The 25303-nt window shown below is 48.9% G+C and overlaps 1 protein-coding gene across 3 annotated transcripts; it reads left to right on the top strand.

Annotated features, from left to right (window-relative positions):
* Positions 1–277: 277 nt before the first annotated feature.
* RBFA (ribosome binding factor A) lies at positions 278–24470 on the top strand. 3 transcript variants are annotated; one of them, XM_081800975.1, is made up of 7 exons: positions 278–596; positions 1144–1256; positions 4031–4118; positions 8475–8548; positions 9694–11678; positions 11878–17614; positions 17852–24470. In XM_081800975.1, exons 1-5 carry the CDS (start codon positions 414–416, stop codon positions 10055–10057), a joined length of 822 nt encoding a protein of 273 aa, XP_081657101.1. In that variant the 5' UTR covers positions 278–413; the 3' UTR covers positions 10058–11678; positions 11878–17614; positions 17852–24470. The 3 variants fall into 3 exon arrangements, with proteins under 3 accessions (XP_081657101.1, XP_081657100.1, XP_081657099.1); XM_081800974.1 differs by having other exon boundaries at positions 9694–12863; positions 13499–17614; XM_081800973.1 differs by having other exon boundaries at positions 9694–17614.
* The last annotated feature ends 833 nt before the right edge of the window (positions 24471–25303 follow it).

Genomic DNA, 25303 nt, shown 5'->3' with positions numbered 1-25303 from the left:
TTAGACTCTGGTGGGCATAAGGCTCCAGAAGTCGGCAGAGCTCCAGCCTGGCCGTCGTTCCATTTCCATATTTGAGAACACAAGGTCTGCAGGAGTGGGACTAGAGACATTGGTAGTGTGAATTCTTAGATTTTATTTATTTTATTTTATTTTAATTAAAAATTTTTTTTTAAGATTTTATTTATTTATTTGACAGAGAGAGACACAGCGAGAGAGGGAACAAAAGCAGGGGGAGTGGGAGAGGGAGAAGCAGGCTTCCCGCCGAGCAGGGAGCCCGATGCGGGGCTCGATCCCAGGACCCCGGGATCGTGACCTGAGCCGAAGGCAGACGCTTAACGACTGAGCCACCCAGGCGCCCCAGGAGCAAGTTTAATGTACAATTGTAATGTTGGCCTTTTTGTCTGTTCTTCTGGATGGAGATTTACAAGCCATCCCAGTTGGAATTCCTAATGAAGAGCACCTCAAAGAAGACCACGAGGGACGACCACGTGCGCCTGAGGGCACTGAACGGCCTCCTCTACAAAGCGCTGATGGATTTGCTGTGCACCGCTGAAGTGAGCCAAGAGATCTGTGACCTGAATGTGCAGCTCTCCAAGGTAGACTTGGGGGCAGAGCGGGAGGAACGGGGGAGGCCGGCAGCCTAGTGGTTAGGAAGGAGGCCCCACGTCGTTCACGAGGTCTTTGAGTTCAGAAGCCAGGTTAAGCGTGACCATCTAAGTAGTAAAGACGGGGTGCATGTGTACGTGTGTGGTGTGCAGGCACTGATGGCGTTGTCCGGTGCCCAGGACGTGTGTGGGGTGGGTGGGTCTCCGCCTGTCTTCCCGCAGTCTGTGTCACCCTAGACTTGAGTTTAGCCAGAGGGACGTACGGAGGGGAAGAAGTAGCAGGTCAGGCATTTCTGATGTGCGCTGTGGGATCGGGGTCAGGCACGTTGAGGTTTTGGATTCGGAGCCCAGCTTCCTCCCTTGTGGGTGAGCGGCAGGAGACGGTGGCCTGTGGCGGTACCTGCTGGAGCGCCTGCCTGTGGGTGGCGGGTGCCTGAAGCTGAAGGCTGCGCACGCGTTCGTTTTTGTCTCCTGAGTGTCGTGTGCGGGAAACCCACGGGAGCTGAAAGTGATTCGCGGCTGGGGTGGGTGGGCTCAGGTCTCTCTGACTCCAGACTTCTCCGCCTGCCGCGTGTACTGGAAGACCACGGTCTCCGCTGAACAGAACGCGCACACAGAGGCCGTCCTGCAGAGGAGTGCTGCCCACATGAGGTGACGGCGCCTTGCTCTCTCAGCCCGCCTGCTTTGGCTTGCATCTTGAACCTCCCCCTCGTTCGCTGTGTTTTTGCTTTTAAGGAAACTCTTGGAAGCATACTCTTAAATTCCAAAATGTAACTTACATATTCATGCGGGATGTAGTCTAGGACAGTGGTTCTTAAAGCGTGGTCCTAGACGTCTAGGGGCTCCTGACATCCGGATGTCCCCGTGGTTGGTGTAGCCTCATGCCAGCTGCTCATGGGAAAAAGCGCAGTTTTCCTCAAGAATATCCTTGACGAATAAGCGAAGTTACTAATTTTATTAAATCCCGACCCTTGGGTGCATGTCATTTCGGTGTGCGGTGGGGAGCAAGCATAAACTAGCCCTGCTGGCGTGGGACGGTCATCTTGGGAAACGTGCAGTTGACGTGAGCTGAAGCAGACGCTCCTTCACTGAAATAGCAAGTGAGCTAGCTGCGCTTTTTCAGATGTGGGTATTTGACGTTTTCTCTAAAATGAGCAAAGTGAACCTGTCACGTCACAAAACAACTGACTGTACTTGTTCCCAGTGATAAAATTCAAGCCTTTTTCTTTTAAAACAGTTATTTGTCTGGGGTGGGGGGAGAGGCAGGGAGAGAGAGAGTCATCAGCCAGACTCCCTGCCGACACGACCCTGAGATCACGACCTGAGCTGAAACCAAGAGTCGGACGCTTAACCAACTGAGCCACCCGGGCGCCCCAAAATTCAAGCTTTCAAATGAAAATTGACTTTAGAAAACTTGTGTCTACCACCAGGACTCTGATAGCGTTCCGATACTTGAAGACTGGATGAGTCCGGTGGTAACACTGACTAGTGTTGTGTGGTACAGTGCAAGCATCAGAAAACCTGGGTAACTCGGGGAGTCCGTAGTCTCCAAGCGAGCAGAACAGGAGGCTACAAAATCAAGTGTAGGGGAAGCTCGATTCAAAGTGCAGGAAGACCAGTGGATTTTAGTATAACTGTGACGCTGGCCTGGCTTCAGGTTCCACAGTGCAGCCAGCCCTTAATAAATCATCACTGGTGGACTTTCTGTGGGTTATCAGAGAAGATCATTCTTTTCTGAGGTGCTGTTCACATACTCCTTTTCCAGTTAGGGAACTGTGTGAGGCCTGATTTTCCTATATTTCAGCCAAAATAACAACAGCTCGAATGCAGATGGAGAGATGAGAATCCAGCTAAGCTAGGCAGTGAAGAAATTTGTAACTAAACAACGCCACATCTCTCAATTTTTTTTTTTATGTAGTTATTTTTCAGGATGTCTGGGTGGCTCAGTCAGTTAAGTGTCTGCCTTTGGCTCAGGTCATGATCCACGGGTCCTGGGATCAAGCCCCGCATCGGGCTCCTTGCTCAGCAGGGAGTCTGCTTCTCCCTCTGCCACTCCCCCTGCTTGTGCTCTCTCTGTCCCTGACAAATAAGTAACTAAATAAAATCTTTAAAAAAAAATTATTTTTCATTAGAAATATCCATGCGTGAACACTTAGTGAGTTCGTTACTTGAAATGAATTAATGTATATTTTTCAAATTCTGAGTTTTAATTTATAGTACGATAGATATAGACAGATATAACCCACATTAACAGAAGCTCCTTGGTGTTCTCAGTGATTTTTAACAGTATAAGGAGGTCTTGAGACCAAACATTTTGAGAACTGCCGAGCTGGGTGATAGTAAAGGAGTTAACTCTGTTTCCTCCCCAGTTTGAAGAAATGCAGAAACCTAATCAACCAGCACTCTCAGAACTGGGTTCTCTCCTCCCTGCTTCCTCCCTTCTCTGTCCGTCTCGCCTCTCCCTTGTCTATCATACTCCATTTTTTGGAGAAGGGGATGAGTCCTGTGTGGAACCAGTGTTTTTTACATACCATCCGCTTCAGCTCTCCTGACATCCATCCCAGGAGACCCTAGGAGTCTCTTTTTTTTTTTTTTTTTTTAAAGATTTTATTTATTTATTTGAGAGAGAGAATGAGATAGAGAGCATGAGAGGGGGGAGGGTCAGAGGGAGAAGCAGACCCCCCGCTGAGCAGGGAGCCCGATGTGGGACTCGATCCTGGGACTCCAGGATCATGACCTGAGCCGAAGGCAGTCGCTCAACCAACTGAGCCACCCAGGCGCCCCCTAGGAGTCTCTTTTAAATTGCGTATCAAAGAGTGCTCAGTTTTTTTTTTTCTTGTTAACAGAAATGAGAAAGATATCCAACAAGTGTTGGCGAGAAAGTATTGTTTTCTGATTAGTTTTAGGTAATCAGAAAATCAGCTGAACAGACCATCCCTTTTCCCAGCTCTTGCGATGAGCCGAGGTTTAGCGTACAGGCTTTGCTGTAACCGCGTCCCAGGATCTGTTGTCACTGTGTGGAGAGGCCGTCTGCACAGCTGCGTCACCTCCGACTGCATGCATGAGCGACTCTGCAGACGATGCTGCATGTCTGACTCGTGCTTCAGGACCTCGGTGCACTTCTGTGGCCTTGTTGCCAGGGCACGTCCACTGGCTGCTGGTGCCCAGACCACGCGGCCCACGGCCACTGCGATGCCCAGGAGGCTTCCAGGCTCAGATCAGGTTGTTCGTAAGGATCTCAAGAGTTGCCTTTAGGCAGTTAGAAACAGTTGGGATGATGTATTTGGTATCCCTTGTGTGATGTGGCAGTTGGCTAGGATGCCCTGGGCTGACATTTTCGTGTTTGAAAAACGTGACAGCAAATCTCTTGTTTTACTCTCCATGAGATGATTGTATGTTTTCCTTTTTGCTCTGTCTCTCTCCAGGCACCTTTTGATGTCCCAGCAGACTCTGCGGAATGTGCCGCCCATAGTGTTCATTCGGGACAGAGGAAACTTCGCAGCTCTGGCTGAGGTGAGGCCCTGAAGTCACGCACTTCCTGTGACCGAAGCTTAGCGGACGAGGGCGAACGTTGGAACGGTAATGGGTATAGTTAAAGGAGGTGATCAGTCCCCAAGAGTATAAGTGGAAAGTGAGGCTCCCAGGCACCTGTCCCAGCCAGATTCCCCAGAGGTAACTGCTTTCTCTGGCTTTTAACGTTTACCACTAAATCTCTAACCAGGAAACCAAATCTCGGTTTCTCGACTTAAAAACTGTCTTCCTCTGCGGATTCGACCTACGTTATTTTACACTGGAGGTTACATTCTGTTATTTATAAGTTAGTTATAAAGGTTGCAACCTGTAAGTTTATATACATTTTCTTTCTGTGTGGTAGTTACCCAGTAGTTGTTAAGGTGTGTTATACTTTTAAAAAAGTTTACAAAAAACCGCAGTCAGTGGTATTCATGATAATATAGTTAGGTGACTGTTACACCACAGGACTAGATAGTATTTTTTTATTTTTCTTTTTTTATTTAGTTTAAAGATTTGAGAGAAAGGGCAGGTGCACATGAGCGGGGGTGGGGGGCGGTGGGCAATGGGAGAGAGAATCTCAAGCAGATTCCCCACTGGGCACGGAGCCTGACACGGGGCTCAGTCCCATGTCCCCAAGATCATGAACTGAGCCGAAACCAGGAGTCAGTCAAATGCTCAGGTGCCCCAGGACTAGGTAGTATTTAGATCCACAGAGGAAAACAAATCTAATTGGAGGTTTTCATTTTTTGTTACTTGTTATATAAGCAACACAGAAAACATTGTATGAATAATTACCTTGACACATGTATGATTTTCCTCACTAGAAAAGGAAACGGAGTAATGTGACCAGTGCCAGCTTTAGAGAATCAAGTAGAATTTAGGTTGTGGGGTGTGCTGGGAAGATGCGTGCAAGGAACTCACCCATGCACGGTTGGCGGAGCTGGTAGAGGGAAGTACCACCCAGCTAAAGGGAGAGTCCTCTCCCTCATGTCTGGTCCCCCTGTGGGGAGGTGGGTCCTACCTGGCTCTGTGGGCTCCTTTCAGAAAAAGTCGTTGGAAAGGGGGAGGTACAGGTAGTGCTCAAAGCATCTCGGAGCCGTTCTGTCTCCAGACGGTGCTGTGGGCTCCTGGAGGCCACTTGGGCCTGCCCAGCATCTGTCCTCCCGTGTCCTTCCTGTGCTGGGGGCAGAGGGAAGGTTGGGCTTCTGCTCATCTCGTTGTCCTCGGGCGTCTGTGTTCCTGTAGTCAGAAGCAAGCAGAGGGGCCGGGGGGATCTCTGATTGGGGCAGATGATTCACATAAGTCAGGGCGGTGTTTTTTTGAAATAGGGGTTAAAGTCAGCCAGTAGAAAAGCAGTTTGGATAGACACACACAGTTGAAATTGGGGATTATGGATGAAACTATGAGTCTTGTAGCTGTCCGCTCATTTCTGTATTTTATGTTGGTTGCACATGTTGAAAAGTCACAGGCAGTTGGAAATGCCAGGGGCTGGCCGTAGTTGCAACAGCTTACTTGGCATTCTCAGGGTAGTGTCCACTCGTCTGAACATTTGAAGAGCAGTAATGAGCTTTACCCCAGGTAGTGTTTAGCAGGGCTGGCATCAGTGCCTGTAGACACACACGGGTGCTCGGCCCGCACAGATGCTGGGGCTTGCCCTTCCCCCAAGAGGTTTCCACTAGTGACCACACCGAGTGGGCCAGAATGACACTGGGGGACCTGCTCTGTGCTGCGGGCCAAGCAGCTAGCCGCAGAAGCTGAGGGTGCGCACATCTTGCCACCTGAACCGAGTGTGTGCACACGAGACTCGCCCGGAGTGCTGGCGGCAGGGATCCGTCAGTCAGACTCCCGGGTACGCGTCAGACTCCCAGGTACGGGTCTGACTCCTGGTTACACGTCAGACTCCCAGACTCCAGGGTATGCGTCAGATTCCCGGTTACACATCAGACTCCTGGGTACGGGTCAGACTCCCGGGTATGCGTCAGACTCCCAGACTCCCGGCTACCTGTCAGATTCCTGGGTATGCATCACACTCCCAGGCTCCCAGGTACGGGTCAGACTCCCAGACTCCCGGGTATGCATCAGACTCCCAGAGTCCTAGGTACAGGTCAGACTTCTAAGTACGGGTCAGACTCCTGGGTACCTGTCAGACTCCCACACTCCTGAGACTCCCGGGTACGGGTTATACGCCTGGGTGCGTGTCAGACTCCCAGACTCCCAGGTACGGGTCAGACTCCCAGGTACACGTCCGACTCCTGGGTATGCATCAGACTCCCGGGTACGCGTCAGACTCCCAGGTACAGGTGGGTGGGTGGATGTGCTCCCCTCACCTCGCAGCTGACGTGGAGCCAGAGAAAAGGCCATGTTCCCTGTGGTTCTGTTTATAGAATGTTCAGACAAGTGTGGCTAATGTTTGGGGATGGAAGTCAAACTGATGGCTGTCTTTGGACAAGGGAGTGAGCAGGAGGGACGTGAAGAGGCTTCTGGGGTTCATCTCCGCAATGTCAGGACACCCATGGGTGCAGACACTGTGCATTTGTGAAATGTCCTCGAGCTGTACATGTAACGGTTTGTGTATTTCTCCCCCATGTGCTACATTTCAATCAGAGGATTTTTAAAACGTTAGTTTTCATAATGATTATGAAGGAAAATGTAAAATTTAAAAAAAAACGCACCAACTACGATACCGGCATTGTGATTTATTACGATATTACAAATTGCTTGTCTTCCGGCTGACCACCAGGCTTCTGAGAAGCCGGAGCCAGGCAGAGCAGGCCTAACCACGTGGGATGCTTGCTCGCGTATAGTCGATCCTGAGTCTTTCCTGGAGAGGGCGTCCGAGTGGCCTGATTTCTCTCAGAGGTCAGCGTGGAGCCGCTCCTGTCCCTGCAGCCCGTGTGGACGTGTCAGGATCTGGTTGCAGTTGCATGGAGTGCTTGGTTAAGGCTTCAAAGAGAAGCTTTAGTGACGCTGGATTTCCAGGCAGTGTGCCGGATGGAGGAGGGCCTGCCTTTGTGCCGTGGCCCCTGCCCTTGCCCCCCAGTCCTCATCCTCCCTACCTGCTGTAAATTAGTTTGCCTGGTTAGATTTCTGGAATTCCGTGTACACAGAAGCCCATCTGGCTTTATTGGTCAGCGCTGTTTTTGAGGTTCACCTTGTCTCGTGTACGTGGTTCCTTGTCACTGAGTGACCCATTCACCTCTCACGAACATTTGTCTCTTTTTCTGTTTTTTTTGTGACTGTGGGTAGAGCTGTTGTGAACTGTTGTGTGCATGTCTTTGCGTGTTGGAGGTCAGTATGTGGGAGTGCCAGGTATGTCTGATTTTCAGGAACTGCTGGTCAGATGGGACTGTCTGGACCGCTGGGAGCTCCCGCCTGACGTCAGCGGTCCTGCTGTGCTTGTGGTGGCCCTTCTGGTGCTCACACGTGCATTTGCTTGACGACTGATGTTTGTGAGCATCTTCCCATGCGCCCGTTGGCCGTTCTTTGTTTTGTGAAGTCTGTTCAAGTCTTTTGCCCATTCTTGCGAGGTTTGCTTAGTGTGGAATTGTGCAGAATGGTCGTGTGTCCGGCACAGGTCCCTTGGCAGGTGCGAGCAGATGTGTTCTCCAGGCTAACCTGGGAGACGTCCAGTTCTCATTTTGTGGCATCATCTGTCCTGTTTCTGTTTTCTGCAGACTGGTTTTTCTCCTGGTCCTGCTTCTTTTTACATTTGTGGGTTTTATTGGCATGCCATTGGTTTGTGATGGTGCTTTGTGCTGTGGGGGAAGGACTAGCCCTGGTCCTGGGCTCTCCTGGGCTCGCCCCACAGCAGGGTGGGGTCTCGGGTGCACGTCCTGGGTATGCAGGTAGGGGGGTGAAGGTGTGAGCCGCCCTCAGTGTCCAGGGAGCAGGGCTCTGTGTGGTGCCCCCACGAGGAGAGCTTTCGTTTCCAGGTTAGGCCCCTCGGCCACTGTGCAACTGGATTCACATGCTGGACTCCAGACTGTGACTTTATCGCTAGGGCAGGAGGCTTTCTTTCTCCAAACACGAATTCTATGGCAAAATTGAAGTATTTTACATTTCATTAGGAATTACTTACTTGAACTAACGTATACCTGGTTTCTTCGTAAGTTTGACATTTACAAGTTTTAAGTGTACTTTTAAAAAAGTTGGTTATCAGAGGACACGTGATTGTAAGCAGCAGATGTTTGAAAGCGTCCTCACTGGGAGGTGTCCTCAGAGGGCTGGGCTGGACAGTCGGAAGGCCTGTATCTGAGCCAGCACAGCGAGGCTTCACACGGGCTCACTTGAGCCAGGCTCTGATGCCGGTGGTGGAGGTGTGGCTTATCAGGTTACCCTCCCGTCTGTCGTTCTCAGGTTGATCGGTTACTGGCCATTGCCGATTTTGGACCCCCAGATGAAAAAGAAGACTGTGTGCAAGACGACGTCAGGTATGTGGGGACGTGATTTTGATTCTTTGGGCAGATGTCCAGGTGTGGAATTGCCGGTTGCTGTGGCAGCTGCACAGTCCTGCACCCTCAGCCAGGTGTACAGGCCAGGCCTGGCATTGTGCCCGGGGGCCCAGCCTGGCGGTGGCCTGTGGCCGGTCCCAGTGGCAGCCTGCAGCAGCTCCAGCAGCTCAGCAAGGCCACTGGGAAGGCCCCTGTGGTCCCCCCAGAAGTCTAGGCTACAGTGACTCATCAAGGGAGGACGGGTGTCTCTCCCTCACCCTCTTTATCCACTCAGCACAATTTTCTTGAGTGCGTACTATGTCCCTGTTCTAGCAGCTAGGATTCTTACGTGAACAGAACAGACAATGGGGTCTTTGGAGCTCGCATTTTGCTGGGCAAGGCCAACAGGGAGCCACAGATGATTGTAGATCAGGAAGGTCTGGTTGGCCGATCAGGAGGTGGGAGGGTGGGGGCAGCGTTGCAGTTTTCAATCAGGCTGTCACTGTCTGAGAGAGACATGAGGACTCGAGGGGTGTACGTGGAGGCCCCATCGCAGGTGAGGGAAGAGCTCCAGCAGGCGCTCAGCCTCTGTTCCTTAGACGGGTGCCTCAGTGTCCAGGGTACTGTCGGGGCCTCTGGCAGGGCCCACAGTCACCATCCTGCCTGCGGAGCTAGAGCAAAGGCCCCAAGCCACGGGGAGCCCAGCCCATGGGTGTGAGACCTTCCAGAGCTGAGCAGAAAAGGGTTTAGAGGCATGAGTTGCCGAATTTGGGTTCTGAAAGGGTTGCACCAGTTCTGATCTTTTCCTTTGGTTTCTCGAGTAACCTGAGTGATAGATCTAAAAGCCCCCAGCTGTAATTCTGTGAAACTGGCCTAGCACACTAGCCATGTTTAACTGGGGAAAAAGATGGAAAACACAGCTGGTGGAAGGGGCTGTGCGGGGACCGTGCTGGCCTGCACCACGCGCAGGCTCCAGGAGCACCAGCAGAGTGGCTGGGCCGGGGAGCCCTGTGCCGTACTCCCAGCTTCCCCTGGACTCGGGCAGCCCACAGGCAAGTGGAGGTGGGAAGTGGGAGCGCTGGCCCAGGACCCACGCTGTCCTGCTGCTTTGTTTGTGCTTCACCGGATGCCTCTTCTCCCTCCAGGGGCCCCGGGGCCCTGGATGCTCCTGAGCCGCAAGGCACCCCGGCCTCTGCCACGTGCTCAAGTCTGTGTGGGATCGACCACGAGGCGCTCAACAAACAGATCTTGGAGTACAAGAGGAGGAAAGGGCAAGGGCGTAGGACCGTGAGTCCCGAGGAGGCGCGGCTGACAGCTGATCTGGCAACGCAAACGAGAGAGGGAAAGGTGGCACCCTGTGCAGATAGTGACCTCTCCCCCAGGAACCATCTGTTGGGGGCGGCGAGCAGCAACCCCGGCCCTGACCTGGGTGGCACCTGGGGTGCGGACAGCAGCCCGAGCTGCAGAGCAGGGGGCAGCGAGCGGCGGAGGCAGGAAGGGGGGAGGTGACCAAGGGGCGGGGAGGGGGTGGGTCCTGGGCTCCAGGCGTGCGGTGCAGCCCAAGGACACCGGTGGACGTGGAACTTGGGCTGAGAACGGAGGTGGTCGTGGGAAGCATGTGAAAGCCTTTTGCTTGATGGCAGCAGTCGGTCCTCCTGACTCGGGCACTTGCACACCCTTCTCGGACGTGGACAGCCCTGTGCCGCACAGGCTCCTGGTTAGGAAGGCAGAGCGTCTTTGTCTTGTTTGCGCGGGTTTCAGCTCACGCCTGAAGCGCCATCCTTACGGTCTACTAAACAATGGCCCCAAGTCCAGTTTTCCCCAGGGCAAGAAGCTATGGTGCCTGTCAGAAGTAAAATAAACCCTTAATCAAGTCTGACCTAGAGAAACGTGCTTCTGGGTGTGGGGTACCTCCCTTTCCCAAGCACTGTCACTGTCCTGATGATGAAAATGGTACCACAGAGCTTACACGATCAGACACGCGTGAGACGGAGCGAGGAAGTTGGTGGCCTGGCTTTTTGGGGGCGCGTGACTTGTGCTTTTGTAAACAGTCTCAGGGAGGAAGCATTGCCGTCACCCCAGCCGTGCGGGCACGCCCCCTGTGCACTTTGTGTGCAGGCAGGTGGCACCGTGAAGTGCTGCCTTTGCCAGCAAAGTGGCCCCCGTTGAAGGGAGGGACACATCGCAGGTCAGAAGCGCTGGGTGCGTTGGTGTCTGCGTGGCATTTGCGTGATCCCCCCGGTCCCGGAAGGCACAGGTGGCCGTGGGTATGGAGCATTTCACTTGGGAGTGCACTTGCTGACGAAGCGCCTCTTCTGACCAGAGAAGAAACGTCCAGAGGAAGGCTGCACCTGTCTGAGAATACGTGTGGTTGGTTCTGATCAGGTGTGGTAGGTGACAGACCTTGAGACGGCTGCCCGGAAAGGAGCATTTGCTCTTCAGTGTTCCCGGGAGGCAGAGACATGCCTCGCTGCACAGGGCCATTCAGGGAGGCACTGGGCTCGGTCTAGAGGCAGAGAAGGTGTGGCTTCTGCAGGAATGAATGGGCTGGGTAGTGTAATTTCAGTAGGCTCTGGGCTGTGGGGGTGCTGGCCCTGGGGGACACGGAGCAGAGGAAGTGCTCGCTGGTGTGTAAGAACCAGGTAAAGGAGGCAGTTGGAGTGTGGGTTCTGGGTTTGCTCATAAAAGGTGAGCTCACAGGGCAACTATTTGCTGTCTTTAGGAGTTAGCCCTGGGAGGGGTAGCCTCTCCCAGGCCAACAAGGCCCCCAAGATGTTAAAACATCGTAAACACAGAACATAAGAAACATGACTAATACGGGACCCTGTAGCGCCAAGCAGCCTGCTTCCTGACAGCCACGTCTGCGTCCACACCACAGGAGGTGCCCAGACCCCAAATGCAGAGCAGCAGGGACAAGGCTCCTGGATTGTGAGGCCGTGAACTGTGTCGCACAAACTGTGCCCATCACTGCGTCACAGGACTGGGGACTGGGGGGGAGGCCGGGGTGCTGGCTCTTCTTTCTCTTCCCGCTTGTGCTTGGGGCTCCGTTTGTTGAAAGTCAACAAATGGCCGGAACAAGGTGTGTTTCCAGACCTGGGAAGCTGTGCTCCATACTCTCAGCTTGTCTCCTGTAAGTACAATATAAGCAAGGGGTTGGGGGGCGAGGGCTGTAGTGGGGACGGGAGGAACAGAGCTTCCCGTCAGGAGAAGCCTGTGGTGTGGTCGATCCGCTGGCATCCTCCACGGACAGGCCCTCACGCTGCAGTACCAGTTGTGTTCTCGAGGGACAGGGAGCACGACCACGTGATCACCTCTGCATTTCCTGCCAGGTGCCGTGTGGGGTGTGGACCAGGCTTACGGGGTGAAAAGAGACATGAACAGCGTCCATGTTCGCCACTGGCATGCAGCACTGTGCACACTTTTTTTTTTTTAAGATTTTACTTATTTGAGAGAGGGAGAGCAAGAGAGAGAGCGAGAGCAAGAGCAGAGGCAGAGGGAGAAGCAGGCTCCCCGCTGAGGAGGGAGCCCGATGCGGGGCTCAATCCCAGGATCCCAGGATCATGACCTGAGCCGAAGGCAGATGCCTAACGACCGAGCCCCCCAGGCGCCTCTCACCTCTGATTTTGTTAAAAGGACTTGGAATTTCAGTTACTTGACGTGCAGTCAGAGAGTTTCTGGGTTGGTGTGTGTGTGGAGGTTTGGGGAGTGGGCCTGGCGGCTCTGCGCCCTCCCCACCCCTTCCTCTGGCTGGTCCAGGTTATTTTCTCTTAATAAGCTGGCAATCTACACGGGGGCTTCGGCCCTTCCACCTGCTGATGACCGAGTGGAAATCCTAGAACGGACTGAGTAGCCAGAGAGTGGAATTGAAAATAAACATTAAGCAACTGAAACACCTAATAGGAAAGAAAACTTGACAGGCTTCCATGGGAGGAGTGCCACAGAAGACAGCTTTGTTTCAGTCTTTGAAAACTCCATGTTCTTCAGAAGGACTTCCTCCCTCAAGTCTCCGTCTGACATCTTGGCCTTCTAGGTCCTATCAGGAAAGTTCAAAATATCTCCCGCTTTTTTATGGCATCTTCTCTGTTCAACAGTTCGTGATACATGCAATTTTTAAAAAAGTATTTGTCATAAAGCATATTCAAAACTCCACAGTTAAATCTATGATGCATATAAGCTCTAGAGTGAAATAAAGGATCTAATTACTCCATATAATCCCAAAGGATTGGGAAAAGCCTGTGCCACCCCAGGCCCTACTTATATTCTGCACCAGCCTGTCGAGGTGTGGAGAGCTGGTTCTGAAATCCTGTGTCCCAAGGTTTGTTCATTTCTTAATTGAGGGTTATCAGAATTACGTAAAGTGTAGCCCTGGGAACAATATGTTATATGACAAAATAGAACTCACTTTCAGTAGGTTGAGATAAAGAGCCCAAACCAGCCAAATGAAGTTTAACAGGGATCCGTGTAAATTCCCGTAATTGGAGTTTAAATATTAATTCTTGAACTACAGCATGGCAGCTCCAGTGGCAAGTCTGGTGGTTGCAGCATGTGTCCTAAGCGGAGCCTGGGGCAGGCGTGGCTGCCGAGGGTGGGAGGTGGTGCAGGGGTGCGCCTGACGTTCAGTTTGTGGAACTGTGGTTAAAGAGGACTTTGGTAGTAGAAAAAGTCGCCCTGGGAAGGGTTCGTGGGGGAGGCAGAGTCAGGGTCCCTGAAGCAGCAAGGGTTCTCCACAGTAGCAGCGAGCCGCGGCTGGAACTGGCCGCAGATGCCAAGTACAGGGCAGATCCAAAGCGTTACCAACCCTGAACTCCCAGCCTGGGCCCCCCCAGGTCAGAGTCGGCTTTGCCTCCGTGGGTTTGCCTCCGCAGGTTTGCCTTGGGATGTTCCTTCTGTTCGAGTCAAAGGGTCCTTGTTAATCATTCACCTTTCACGCTCACCCCTTTCCCCTTTCAGATGTGAGCCCAGCCCCCGATCTGCAGCAGCCTCCCAGGCAGCGTCTCTCGGGACCCTGATGGTGATGCTGGTGCTACGGCCTTACTTGGTGCCTTAACTGTTGCTGTGACTTCTTCTTGGCACATTCTCTTCCCCTTTCTGCCTCACCTGGGGCCACCTCCTTTGGGGAGCCTTCTGTGAACCCCCAAGTCTTGGTTGCGGCCCCCTACATTCCCTTAGCTGAGACCTCACTGCATGGACTGCTCAGCCTCTTGCCTGCCTCTCGCACAGGGTTTCCCAGGCCAGAGTGTAGCAAGTGTTGATTGACTGACTAATGGACTGCTGGGGTCTGCTCTGAGGTCAGGGGCAAGTGATCTCGCTGGCTCAGGGGAACATGAGCAGCAAACGAAGACACTGCCTGAGGCCCCTTTTCACTCTGGGCCTGAGAAAAGCCGAGGCAAAGCAGAACATAGGGCCAGAAATAAGACTGCAAAAGAGCCACTTGTCACTGGGATTGTAGCAGAAAATCAGGGCTTCGAGATAAAACAGAGAAAGAAGGCAAGATGCAGGTTTCGTGTATTTGGGGAGAACACAGGCATGTTGTGGCTTCAGATCCTGACCACGGAGGTGGACGTGACGACCTCATGCTCCAGAGGAGCCCTCTCCAGCCATCTGGCTTCTGAGACTGCAGCTCTGGGTTCAGTACTCAGATCTGCTGCCAGTGACCTCCGTGCTCAGTGCCCTTCGGCTGTCAGGGTCCCAGTGAGGGTGTCCTGACTCGCGTGACCACCTACCAGAGTCTGGTACATGCTTCATATTCGTTCTCATTGCTGCTGAGGATTTTGGTTTCCGAATGAGCAAAGGGATCAGGGGGAAGCGGTTCATTCCGTGTTTGGTGGAGATGTGTACAACTTACCTCATGAGGATGTGCAGAGCGGGATGTTCACATGCACCTGTTTGAGGTGGCCCCACAGAAGTGGCTGGGTTTTCATGTCCTTGTGACATGCCAAGATCATAGGAGACCAGAGTCCGTCCTATTGGAAGTCAGATGTGCCTGTCAGAACCCAGTAAACACAGAGCCTTACAGCTGCAAACATTCCTCCGGATCCTACAATAAATCCTGTTGTGAGAGCAGAAGCAGAGTGTTCCAGCCTCACCTTTATCTTGGAGAACGTGAGCACACACCTGTGTGGCTTTTTAGTGTTAATTTGAATACCGTAGAGCTCTAGCCTTGAACAAAACCTGAAGGGGAAGCTGAATACTGACAAGTTGTTTTCATGCCAAGACGTGAAGCTCAAAATGATGGTCAGGCGCAGACCTCGGTAACCTCCTGCGTGGGGATGGTTTGGCAGTGGCCACAGGCTCACCTGGGCAAGGCCCCCAGGAGGAGACAGCACGCAGGCCTCCCACAGAGGCAGCCTGGAGGAGAGGAAGAGGCCCATAAAGTGTTGCACAGAAAACCTGTCTGTTTCCTTTCCCAGTTCCCAGCAGTTCTCATTGTGTTCCTTAGGCCCCCACATGCTCAGATACAACTTGTCTTTCAGGTGCTTGCTGGGTGTTTTCTGTGTCTTGCCAGGCTGAAACCAACACTCACACACTCACCCTCTGAGTAGTGTTCGTGATGAAGGAGAGCTGGGTCTTTGCCACTTCCACTGGGAGGAGCCCCTCCTCTGCAGCAGTCCTGGTCAGCCCCGGACTGGCCAGGACTAGCAGACTTGCACAGTTCCAGCTTTTCTGCATCTCAGGGCAGCTTCCCTTTCCCTTTCCCCGCCCCCTGCCAGTTCTGTGTGGTTTGTGCAGGAGCCTTGATGGCCTTCCTGCCACTGAGCCTTGGTTTCTGGAACTTTGAATCTGGGTGAGACAAGCGCTGGGATCTTGCTTTTCCCCTCTTAGAACAGGAACCGTACAGATAGGCCTGTTTGCTGCCCAAAATCGAGATGTCAGGAGTGATTTTCTGTCTGCGAGGCACAGAGGACAAATGGAGACACCATTGCTCCCCTCGGGCATGGGTGCACCCGCTTCCCCTGGACCTGTCCCATGAAACTTAAAAGCAGCAGCCACCATGCAGCTTCTTTCCCTGGAAAAGCCCAAGTTCTGCCGCCCAGGCACCTGCTAGGATGACCACATGGCAGATGTGTGGCTCACAGCCTCCAGTGTCTCACTCTGCTCCTGTCTGTGGTGCACATGGGTGCCAGACGGTGTTAGGAAACCTACTTCCTCTCTAGCTCGGAGCAATCTGCACTGGAAGAAGGACATGGCCCACGTCACACCCAATAAGCTGAGGTGACACCCAGTCATTGCACAGATGCCACTGAGATCAAACCCAGAGTATCTGCTACAGAGGGGAACAGTGCAGTTTCCATCCAATTTTTTAAAAAGTTTTCATTTATCTATCTGAGAGAAAACGAGTGAGGAAGGGGCAGAGGCAGAGGGAGGAGCAGACTCCCCACTGAGCAGGGAGCCTGATGCAGGACTGGGCCAAAGGCAGACGTTCACTGACTGAGCCACCCAGGCGTCCATCTATTTTTTAAAGTAGGTTTTCAGCAACTGAAGGCAGAACAAAACATTGTTGCCTGCAATATTTAGTTTAGATCTGGATAACACTTCCAAGTATTCTAGAATGCATGTCCCTGTAACACCATTTTCTGTGTATTTTCAAATTCACTAATGATAGCACTTCTCAACATGAACCATGAGATTAGGCACCACCTTTTAAAGTATGCTGTTCTGGGAAGAACATGTGTACAAGAAACTCTCGGATGCCCAGTAAACCCTCTTGACTCAGCCCCAAACATAAAATTCCCTTCTGTGCCACCATTCTGTATGCAGGCAGTTCGCACACTGGTGCTTGATGCAGACTCTGTAGAAACGAGCCGGCACATCAGAGTGACTGACAGGATGGTGGTATCCATGTTGTGTGGGCTGGACCTTCCTTGTGGGTTCTGTTTTGAATTCCTGATGTTGGTTCCTGGTTAGGCCTGAGACGTGCAAATTGGTACATGGGCTGCGTTCCTGCATCACACATCATTATAGGATTAAGAAGGTTTGTGAGGAGTCAGTTGCCCTCATCCTCCCATGCTCAGCTACTGGGTCTTCAAAGCAGGTTTTATTAGAGTTTGTTAATCTTGGTCACAAAGCCAAGAATAATTGCGTGTATTTTAGTTACCAGGAGAAAAGCAGAGGAAGAATCATTAGAAATGTCATTAAGAAATGACAGGAGATCTGGGGCAGGTTCTTGCCTGAATTCTGTTGATAGAAACCAGCAGATCCTGGAAGTGTGTCACATACAGCCTTAGAGCAGTCGACTAAAGTGTGAGTGTGCCCATGTGTGAATGCCTGTGTGTGTGGTTCTGTTTGCGTGTGTGCAAGTGTGTGTATGTGTGAGTGCCGATTCACAAGCCATTAGGCTAGGAGTGCTTCAAAAAAGATCTATTTGAGAGAAAGAAATGAGCAGGGGCGGGGGAGTGGCAGGCAGAGGGAGAGGGAGAAGCAGACTCCACGTGGAGCAGGAACCTGATGTGGGACTCCATCCCAGGTGTCCCAGGCTGTGAGGTCTTAAGGCACAACATTCATAACAGGGCCATCTGGCCATTGCCACTGACATTTGTCCTGTAGTTTTGGCTCCATTTCAAGAAGTCTCAGAGCCATCAAGATTAGGGAAGAGGCAGGATTTGAAGATCATGTCCTATATTGTTAAAAAGCTGTACTTTTTTGGGTAGAAACACACTGGAGCCTTCTAACCCTTTTCTGTAATGAAATGTTGAAAATGTTCTGATGCACAGCAATGTCTAGACACCCCCGTCTCCCCAAGATCTGTGGTAACAAGTTGGGTCTGGAGTCTGCCCTGATCCCTGGGTCACAACATCCCTCCTCTTACAGGAAAGTGTGCCCGTTAAAAAAAAAAAAAACAAAAAACTGTCCCTGAAAAAGACCTGATGGCAGATCTACTAGGTAAAGACTTTAAAGCAACTGTCTTGACCCTCAGCTGACAAAAGATGTGGAGGAAATCAACAAAACAATGTGAGAACAAAATGGAACCATCCAAAAAGAGAAAGCAAAAAGAAACTGTGAAGAAATTCTGGAGCTGGAAAGTACAATAATGGAAATGAAATACTCACTAGAGGAATTCAGAGGCAGGTTTTTTTTTTTTTTTTTTTAATTTTTTTTTAAATTTTTTTTAAGATTTTATTTATTTATTTGAGAGAGAAAGAATGAGAGACAGATAGCAAGAGAGGGAAGAGGGTCAGAGGGAGAAGCAGACCCCCCGCTGAGCAGGGAGCCTGATGTGGGACTCGATCCCAGGACTCCAGGATCATGACCTGAGCTGAAGGCAGTCGCTTAACCAACTGAGCCACCCAGGCGCCCCAGAGGCAGGTTTTAAGCACAAGAAAGAAACAGTGGATTGTAACATCAGACAAAGGAAGTTGAGTTTGAGGAACAGAAAGGAAAAAAAAGAATAAAAGTTAATGGCACCTAAGGGACCTGTGGGATTCCACCAAGCAGAGAAACCTATGCATTGTGGGGGTCCCAGAAGGAGAAGAGAGAGAAAGAGGTAGACAAGTATTTGAAGAAATAATGGCTGAAAGTTTCCCAAGTTTGAGGAAACATCCAGGAAGCTCAGTGAACTCCAAGTTAAGATGAACTGAGAGACCCACACTAAGAAACACAAAAGCTAAATAATCTTGAAGCAGCAAGAGAGAGGTAATTACATACAAGGCTATCCCAAGTAAGGTTAATAGATTTCCATCAGAAACGGGAGGTCAGGAGGCAGTGGGTTGATATATGCAAAGTGCTAAAAGAAAAACGTTCAACCAAGAATTCTATATTCAGCAAAATGTCCTTCAGAAGTGAGGGAGAAATTAAGACATTAGTAAATAAAAGCTGAGGGAGTGCTTCACCACTAGACCTGCCCTTCAAGAAATATTTGAAGGAGTCCTGCAGGGTGAAATGAAGGACAGTAGACAGTAACTTGAAGCTGTGTGGAGAAATGAAGATCTCAGTAAAGAAAAATAAATGGCCAATTATAAAAACTAGTAACAACAATTTTAACTCCACATTTTGTTTTCTACATAATTTAAGAGAGCGCATTTAACAGAATTGTTAATTTATGTTTTGTGGCATCAACAACTAAAAGGGCTGGGGACAGATTTTGAGCAGTTTTTGTGTGTTATTGAAATTAAGCTGGTATAAGTTCAGATTAGAGTGTTACAGTTTCAGGATGTTAAATGTAATCCCCACGGTAACCACAAAGAAAATAGCTATAGAATATACACAAAAGGAAATGAGAAAGTTTAAATGTTTCAGTACCAAAAAACAAAAAACCCACAAAAGAGTAATGCAGGAAACGAGTGACAAGAAGAAGCTGTAAGGCACATAACAAATAGCAAAATGACAGAAGTCCTCCCTTATTTGTAATTACCTTAAATATAAATGGATTAAACTCTCCAAGGAAATGACAGAGATTGGCAGAATGGATAAAAACCATCTTCCAACTACATGCTGTCTTCAAGAGACTCTAGATCCAAAGACATAAGTAGATTGAAAGGTGAGAGGATATAAAAAGATGTTCGCTGCAAATAATAACCAATGATAGCAGGAGTGGCTACAATAATACCAGACAAAAATGAGTTTAAATTTTAAAAAATTACAAGAGATAGGGGAGGGCACTGTATATTAATAAAAATTTCCATAAAACAAGATACATAGTTACAAACATTTACTTGTCTAATGACAGGCCATTGAAATATATGAAGCAAAATTTGACACAACTGAAGGGAGAAAGAGTTTTAAAATACTTGGAGACTCTAATTTCCTTCTCCTAATAATGGATACAAAACCCAGACAGAAGTAGGGAAAGAGAGGACTTTAAATCTAACACATCAGGACACTCTACCCAGCAAGAGCACACACAGTGCTCTCAAGTGCACGTGGGACGTTTTCCAGGATAGATCATATGTTATGCCACAAATTAAGTCTCAATTTAAAAACAGCTGTTCTACAATCTTGGACCACAGTGGTATGAAATTTGAAATCAGTAACAAAATTGGAAAATCCACAAATCTGTGGAAGTTAAATCAACACACTCTTAAATAACCAATAGGTCAAAAAAGAAATCACAGGGAGATTAGAAAATACTTAGAGATGAATGAAAATGAAAACAGCACATCAAAACTTACAGGATGCAGCAAAAGCAGTGCTAAAGGGACATTTATAGTTACAAATGCTTACATTAAAAAACCAAGAAGATCTCAAAGCAACAACCTAACTTTAAGGAAATGCAGAACTAACCCTAACCCAAAACTAGCAGAAGGAAGGAAATAAAGATTAGAACCGTGACAGAGGAAGTCGAGAACAGGAAATCAGTAGAGAATATCAATAAACTAAAATGTTAGTTCTTCAAAACGATGAACAAAATTGACAAAACTTTAGATGAACATTGAAATTACTGAAATCAGAAATGAAAATGGAGAAATTGTCAATTCTACAGAAATAAAATGTATTATAAGAGTACTGTGAGCATTTGTACACCAACAATTGGATAACCTAGATGAAATGGACAAATTCCTAGAGAGACTAAACCTGCCAAGACTATGTCACCAAAATTACAGACCAATATCTCTTATGATCATTGATTGATCTAGAAATCTTCAATAAAATATTAGCGAACAATTCAGCATATTAAAGCAATTATACACCATGACCAAGAGGCATTTTTTTTTTTTTTTTGGAATGCAAGGATGATTCAACACACAAAAATTGATAAATGTGATATACCACATCAAAATGGGAAAAACAATCACCTTGATGCAGGAAAAGCATTTGACAAAAGTCAACACCCTTTCATGAAAAAAAAAACACTCAACAAAATAGGAATAGAAGGAAACTACCTTAACATAACAAAAGCAGTATGTGAAAAAACACAGCAGACAATGGTGAAAGAAAGCTCTTCCTGGAAGATCAGGAACAAGTCAAGGATGGCTGCTTTTACCACTTCTATTTAACATAGTATGGGAAGTTCTAGCCAGAGCAATTAAGCAGGAAAAAGAAAAGGCCTTCAAATTGGAAATGAACAAGTAATATATCTGTTTGCAGATGATTTGATCTTATATGTAGAAAATCCTAAAGACCCCACAAAAAACTGTTAGATCTGATTAATGAATTCTGCAAAGTAGCAGGATTCAAAGTCAACACAAAATCAGTTGCATTTCTCTACACAATGATCTGAAAAGGAAGTTACACAATAACTTCACTTACAGTAGCATTAAAAAGAATAAGATACTGAGGAATTAATCAAGGAGGTGAAGATTTGTACAATGAAAACTACAAAACACGGTTCAAAGAAATTAAAAAATAAATGGAAACACATCCTGTGCTCATGGATGGGAAGACTTAATACTGTTAAAATGTCAGTATTACCCAAAATGATGTACAGATTCAATGCAATGCCTATCAAAATCCCAATGATGTTTTTACAGAAATAGGAAAGTCCTTCATAAAACTCATATGGAATCTCAACCCTGAATAAGCCAAAACAATTTTGAAAAAGAAGGAAAACGCTGGAGGAGTTACACTTCTCGATTTCAGAACTAACCAGAAAACTACAGTAATCAAACACTGTGGTTCTGGCTGAGAAGCAGACTGATCGGCTAACAGAATGGAATCAGGAGCCCAGAAATAAACCCTTGCATATGTGGTTAAATGACTCTTGACAAGAGTGCCAAGATCATTCAACAGGGAAAGGAATCTTCTCAACAGATGGTGCTGGGGAAATGGGATGTCCACACACAGAAGAATGACATTGGACCCTTACCTCATGCCATGTACTGACATTGGACCCTTACCTCACACCATATACAGAACGTAACTGAAAATGGATCAAAGCCCTAAATGTAAGACTTAACCACTATAAAATTCTTAAGAGAAAATATAGGTCAAAGATTTAGGATGTTGGATTTGGCAATGATTTCTCAGATCTGACACAAAAGGCACAAAAAAAAAGATTTCATGAAAAATTATAAATGTTGCACAAAAATACTATCCATACAGTAAAAAAGCAACCCACAGAATGGGCAAAAATATCTGCAAATCATGTATCTGATCACTAATCAATATTGAAAATATACAAAGAATGCCTACAAGTCGTCAACAACAACAAATGAACAACCCAATTTAAAAACAGGCAAAGGACTTGAATAGAAATCTCTCCAAAGTTGATATACAGAGGGCCAATAATCACATGAAAGGATGCTTATCACTTATCAGGGAAATGCAAATCAAAGCCACAGTGAGATACCACCTCACACCCATTAGGGTGGCTACTATTTAGAAAAAAGCAAAGAGGGGAGCCTGGCTGGCTTAGTTGGAAGAGCATGTGACTCTTAATCTCAGGGTCGTGAGTTTGAGCCCCACATTGGGGGAAGAGCTTAAACACACAGACATACACAATGTGAAACTTGTACTTAGAAGAAATGATCTCAGGTCATTTGGAATATTTTCTGCTAAATATTCGTGATAAAGATTGAAAAAATTTTTTGAAAAACTACAAAAAATCCAAGTATGGCAAGGATATGGACATGTTAAGTGAAATAAGCCAGTCACAAAAACACATCCTGTAGGATTCCACTTACATGAGGTGCTTAGAGAAGTCACCATCATAGAGACAGACAGTACGTGGTCGTGTGAGGACCTGGGGGGAGTGGGGAATGCAGTTAGTGTTCAGTGGGCATAGAGGTTTAGTTTTACAAGATGGAAGTAATTACGGGGACAGATGATGGTGACAGCCACACAGCAATGTGTTTTAATACCACTGAACTGGATGCTAAAATGGTTAAGATGGTAAAGTTTCTGTTATGTGTATTTTTTTTTAAGATTTTATTTGACAGAGACAGCAAGAGAGGGAACACAAGCAGGGGGAGTGGGAGAGGGAGAAGCAGGCTTCCTGCTGAGCAGGGAGCCTGATGTGGGGCTCGATCCCAGGACCCTGGGATTATGACCTGAGCCAAAGGCAGACGCTTAATGACTGAGCCACCCAGACACCCCTCTGTTGTGTCTTACCACAATAAAAAATCTTAAGAAAAATGGGGGAAAAATGTACAAATAGCTCTCAAAGATTAAAGAAATAAAATTTCATCTTAATTATATTTATAGCACTTCTGAAAAATATACACAGGTCTGCAATTCCTTATCTGAAATCCTTAGGGTCTGAGACAGCACACTATACCAAAAACATTAATATTTACGTTAAGCACTTAAATATTTACACTAAGTAGTTCAACTAGAGAAAGACCTTTGGGGAAAAAAGGAAGTAATAATCATAATAGTTGACATTCACCACTGACTGAGGCTTGACAATGCAGATTGTGCGTTCCACGGACAACCTCATGTATTCCTCACAACAACCCCATGTTATGGATGAAGCTGCTGAGGTTCTGAGCTGCTACTGACAGGTCTGGGATGGTCCGCCAGGACTAGCTCTGATGTTGCTGATGCGTTCCTTGGGGCTGAGGCATTACAGCAAGTGGAGGGGGGGGTCCCCTACCTTCTTCCTTGCTAACCAGAATCCAATTGGGGCAGCATGTGTCCCTCCTCAAAGCCAAGGCGTCAAGGCAGCTCCATTCTTGCCAGCACTGGGTTTAGGAATGGGCACTTGGCCAATGGGAAGTGAGGGTGCAAGAGGAGAGGGCCCCCTTTCCTGCCTCTGGACACTGTGGCTTGGAGACATGCCTGGCAAATGGGAGACAGTGTGGGAAACTGCGTGTCTGAGCCAAGAATGAACTTCCTTCACTCTCCTGCCCCTTTCCTCCTAATGGGTGAGATGAGGAGTGTCTTTTTTTTTTTTTTTTAAAGATTTTATTTATTTGACAGAGAGAGACACAGTGAGAGAGGGAACACAAGCAGGGGGAGTGGGAGAGGGAGAAGCAGGCTTCCCGTGGAGCAGGGAGCCCAATGTGGGGCTCGATCCCAGGACCCTGGGATCATGACCTGGGCCGAAGGCAGACGCTTAATGACTGAGCCACCCAGGCGCCCCGAGATGAGGAGTGTCTTAAACCAAATTCACTTAATCCTGTTAAGGATCTGTCTAAAAGCATCCTGACAGGGACTGAGAATTCCCCAACTGAAATCCAAACGTGGCAGGAAGCGGGTTGGCTAACTCATCATAGCCGTTAATACCTCAGTGGTAATGAGTCTGTCAGACAACCCACCTATCGTCTGGGAGAGCAAACTAGGGCGGGAGGAACAGTAACAACAAAGTCTAACATTCCCTGGGGGCTTAAGGCATTACTCGAAGCACTTGGGATTTACTTAGTCCTGGGAGGCAGGTGCCTTTGTCAAATTTATAATTGAGGACACTGAGGCAGAGTCAGCCTGCAGTCCTCACTTCTCTGCTGCACCCCCTGATCTGTGGGCAGAGGGGCCCCTCACGAGGAGAAGCTATGGCTCACACACCTGCCTCCTACAGCCCGGGGAGAGTGAGCTTGGTCACTGGGACGGCCCCCCTGCGAGTGGGAAAGGGCTCCCAACAAGGGGAGGGGCCTGGGCAGTAGCCGGAACTGGGGAACCGTGCATCCCGTGTGCGTGTGGCCCACAGAGGAGCAGGCTGCTTTCTAGCAAATTTCTCATTACCAAAAGAGGTTGTTGCCCTCAAGTTTTCTCTGAGGTGCTTTCCAGTATGTGACGGTCAGTGTGTCATGGGCTGTATTTCTGCTCCAAGCACACATTGTACATGTGCATCACTAAAAAAAATGACCCAAAAAGTCCATTCCAGACATAAAAGGAAAAAACCTCCCTGGTTCCCATAAGATTAAAGCCATGAGGCCCTGCACATACTGAAAACGTAAGTCTGTAACTTTCTGGACTGTCATGATTTAGAACTCTTTATGTAAAAAGCGCCAAAAGTTCCTTCCCCACAGCACTCCCTTCTCTGGGAAGATTGTATGTCCCCGGCCGCTGGCCTCACTTGGGCTCCAATAAAACTTTTTCTGTTTCTTTAAAATCTTAAAGTGTGTTCATTTTGCATCAACAAACTCCTTCCCCGCTGTTCACCACCTGTTAACTGCACCCACCCTGTAAGACCGCACCTGCCCGTTTCTCATGGACCGTTCTGGATCGAGTCAGTCTGTTTCTCCGCTGTGGTCCTAGAGGCCTCCCGGCTCAGCTAAACCTCCCCGACTCATGCTGACAACCAAAAACTCCCTCCTCCCAAGGTCTTTCCCTAGAAGGGTTTTACTGCTAATTATTACGGGAAAACAAGGAATTAATACTTTTAAGTGCAAGGAATTAAGGACAACCATAAAGCGCTGAGGGTCTTGTAATCTGGTTTCATTTCCATTTTCCTCGCGAATGTGTAAGAACCCCAGTCTCGCTCCTGCCTTCACATTTATTGTGGGTGGGCTCACCACCCTTCCCTTCCCTTCAGACGCGGCCTAAAGGGAAGGATGCGGGGACCCTTCCCAGCCCCAGCCCCAGGCAGTGGACATGCCCTGGCTTCAGGTGAAACTCGAGTCTGTGAGGACTGATTTCTACACCCACCGGGTGTCCATCTCACCCAGCTTCGGCCCAGAGCAAAGATCCGCACCCGGTATCCCTCAACACAAGCCACGGTTTCGGCTGGAGACCCGGACCATTGCAGAGGATTCAGGAGTCAGGCAGCTCGGACCGGGAGGCTACAATGGGTGGTCTGGATTTAGGATCTCCAGGTCCGAAGAGCCCGCCCTGGCCTGTGGTGTGGCGCATTCCCCGCCTTACGTGTGATACCGGCCCAGGCAGAGACCCAAACAAGGGGCTTCGCACCCGCAGGCTTTCTAGCCGGGGTTCCAGCCCGCACCC

This window comes from Leptonychotes weddellii, chromosome 13 (assembly GCF_054177405.1).
Source record: "Leptonychotes weddellii isolate Sample4059 chromosome 13, ASM5417740v2, whole genome shotgun sequence".
Taxonomy (NCBI): Eukaryota; Metazoa; Chordata; class Mammalia; order Carnivora; family Phocidae; genus Leptonychotes; species Leptonychotes weddellii.
The sequence above is the reverse complement of the archived record's forward strand: the minus strand, read 5'-3'. Positions and strand labels throughout refer to the sequence as shown.

What these genes read in the sequence shown, in the direction of transcription:
- RBFA (XM_081800975.1), top strand. Translation starts at nt 414, where the DNA reads ATGGAGATTTACAAGCCATCCCAGTTGGAATTCCTAATGAAGAGCACC. An exon ending in AGGAGTGCTGCCCACATGAG is followed by an intron (nt 1,257 to 4,030) that starts GTGACGGCGCCT and finishes GTCTCTCTCCAG; the next exon opens with GCACCTTTTGATGTCCCAGC. An exon ending in ACTTCGCAGCTCTGGCTGAG is followed by an intron (nt 4,119 to 8,474) that starts GTGAGGCCCTGA and finishes TGTCGTTCTCAG; the next exon opens with GTTGATCGGTTACTGGCCAT.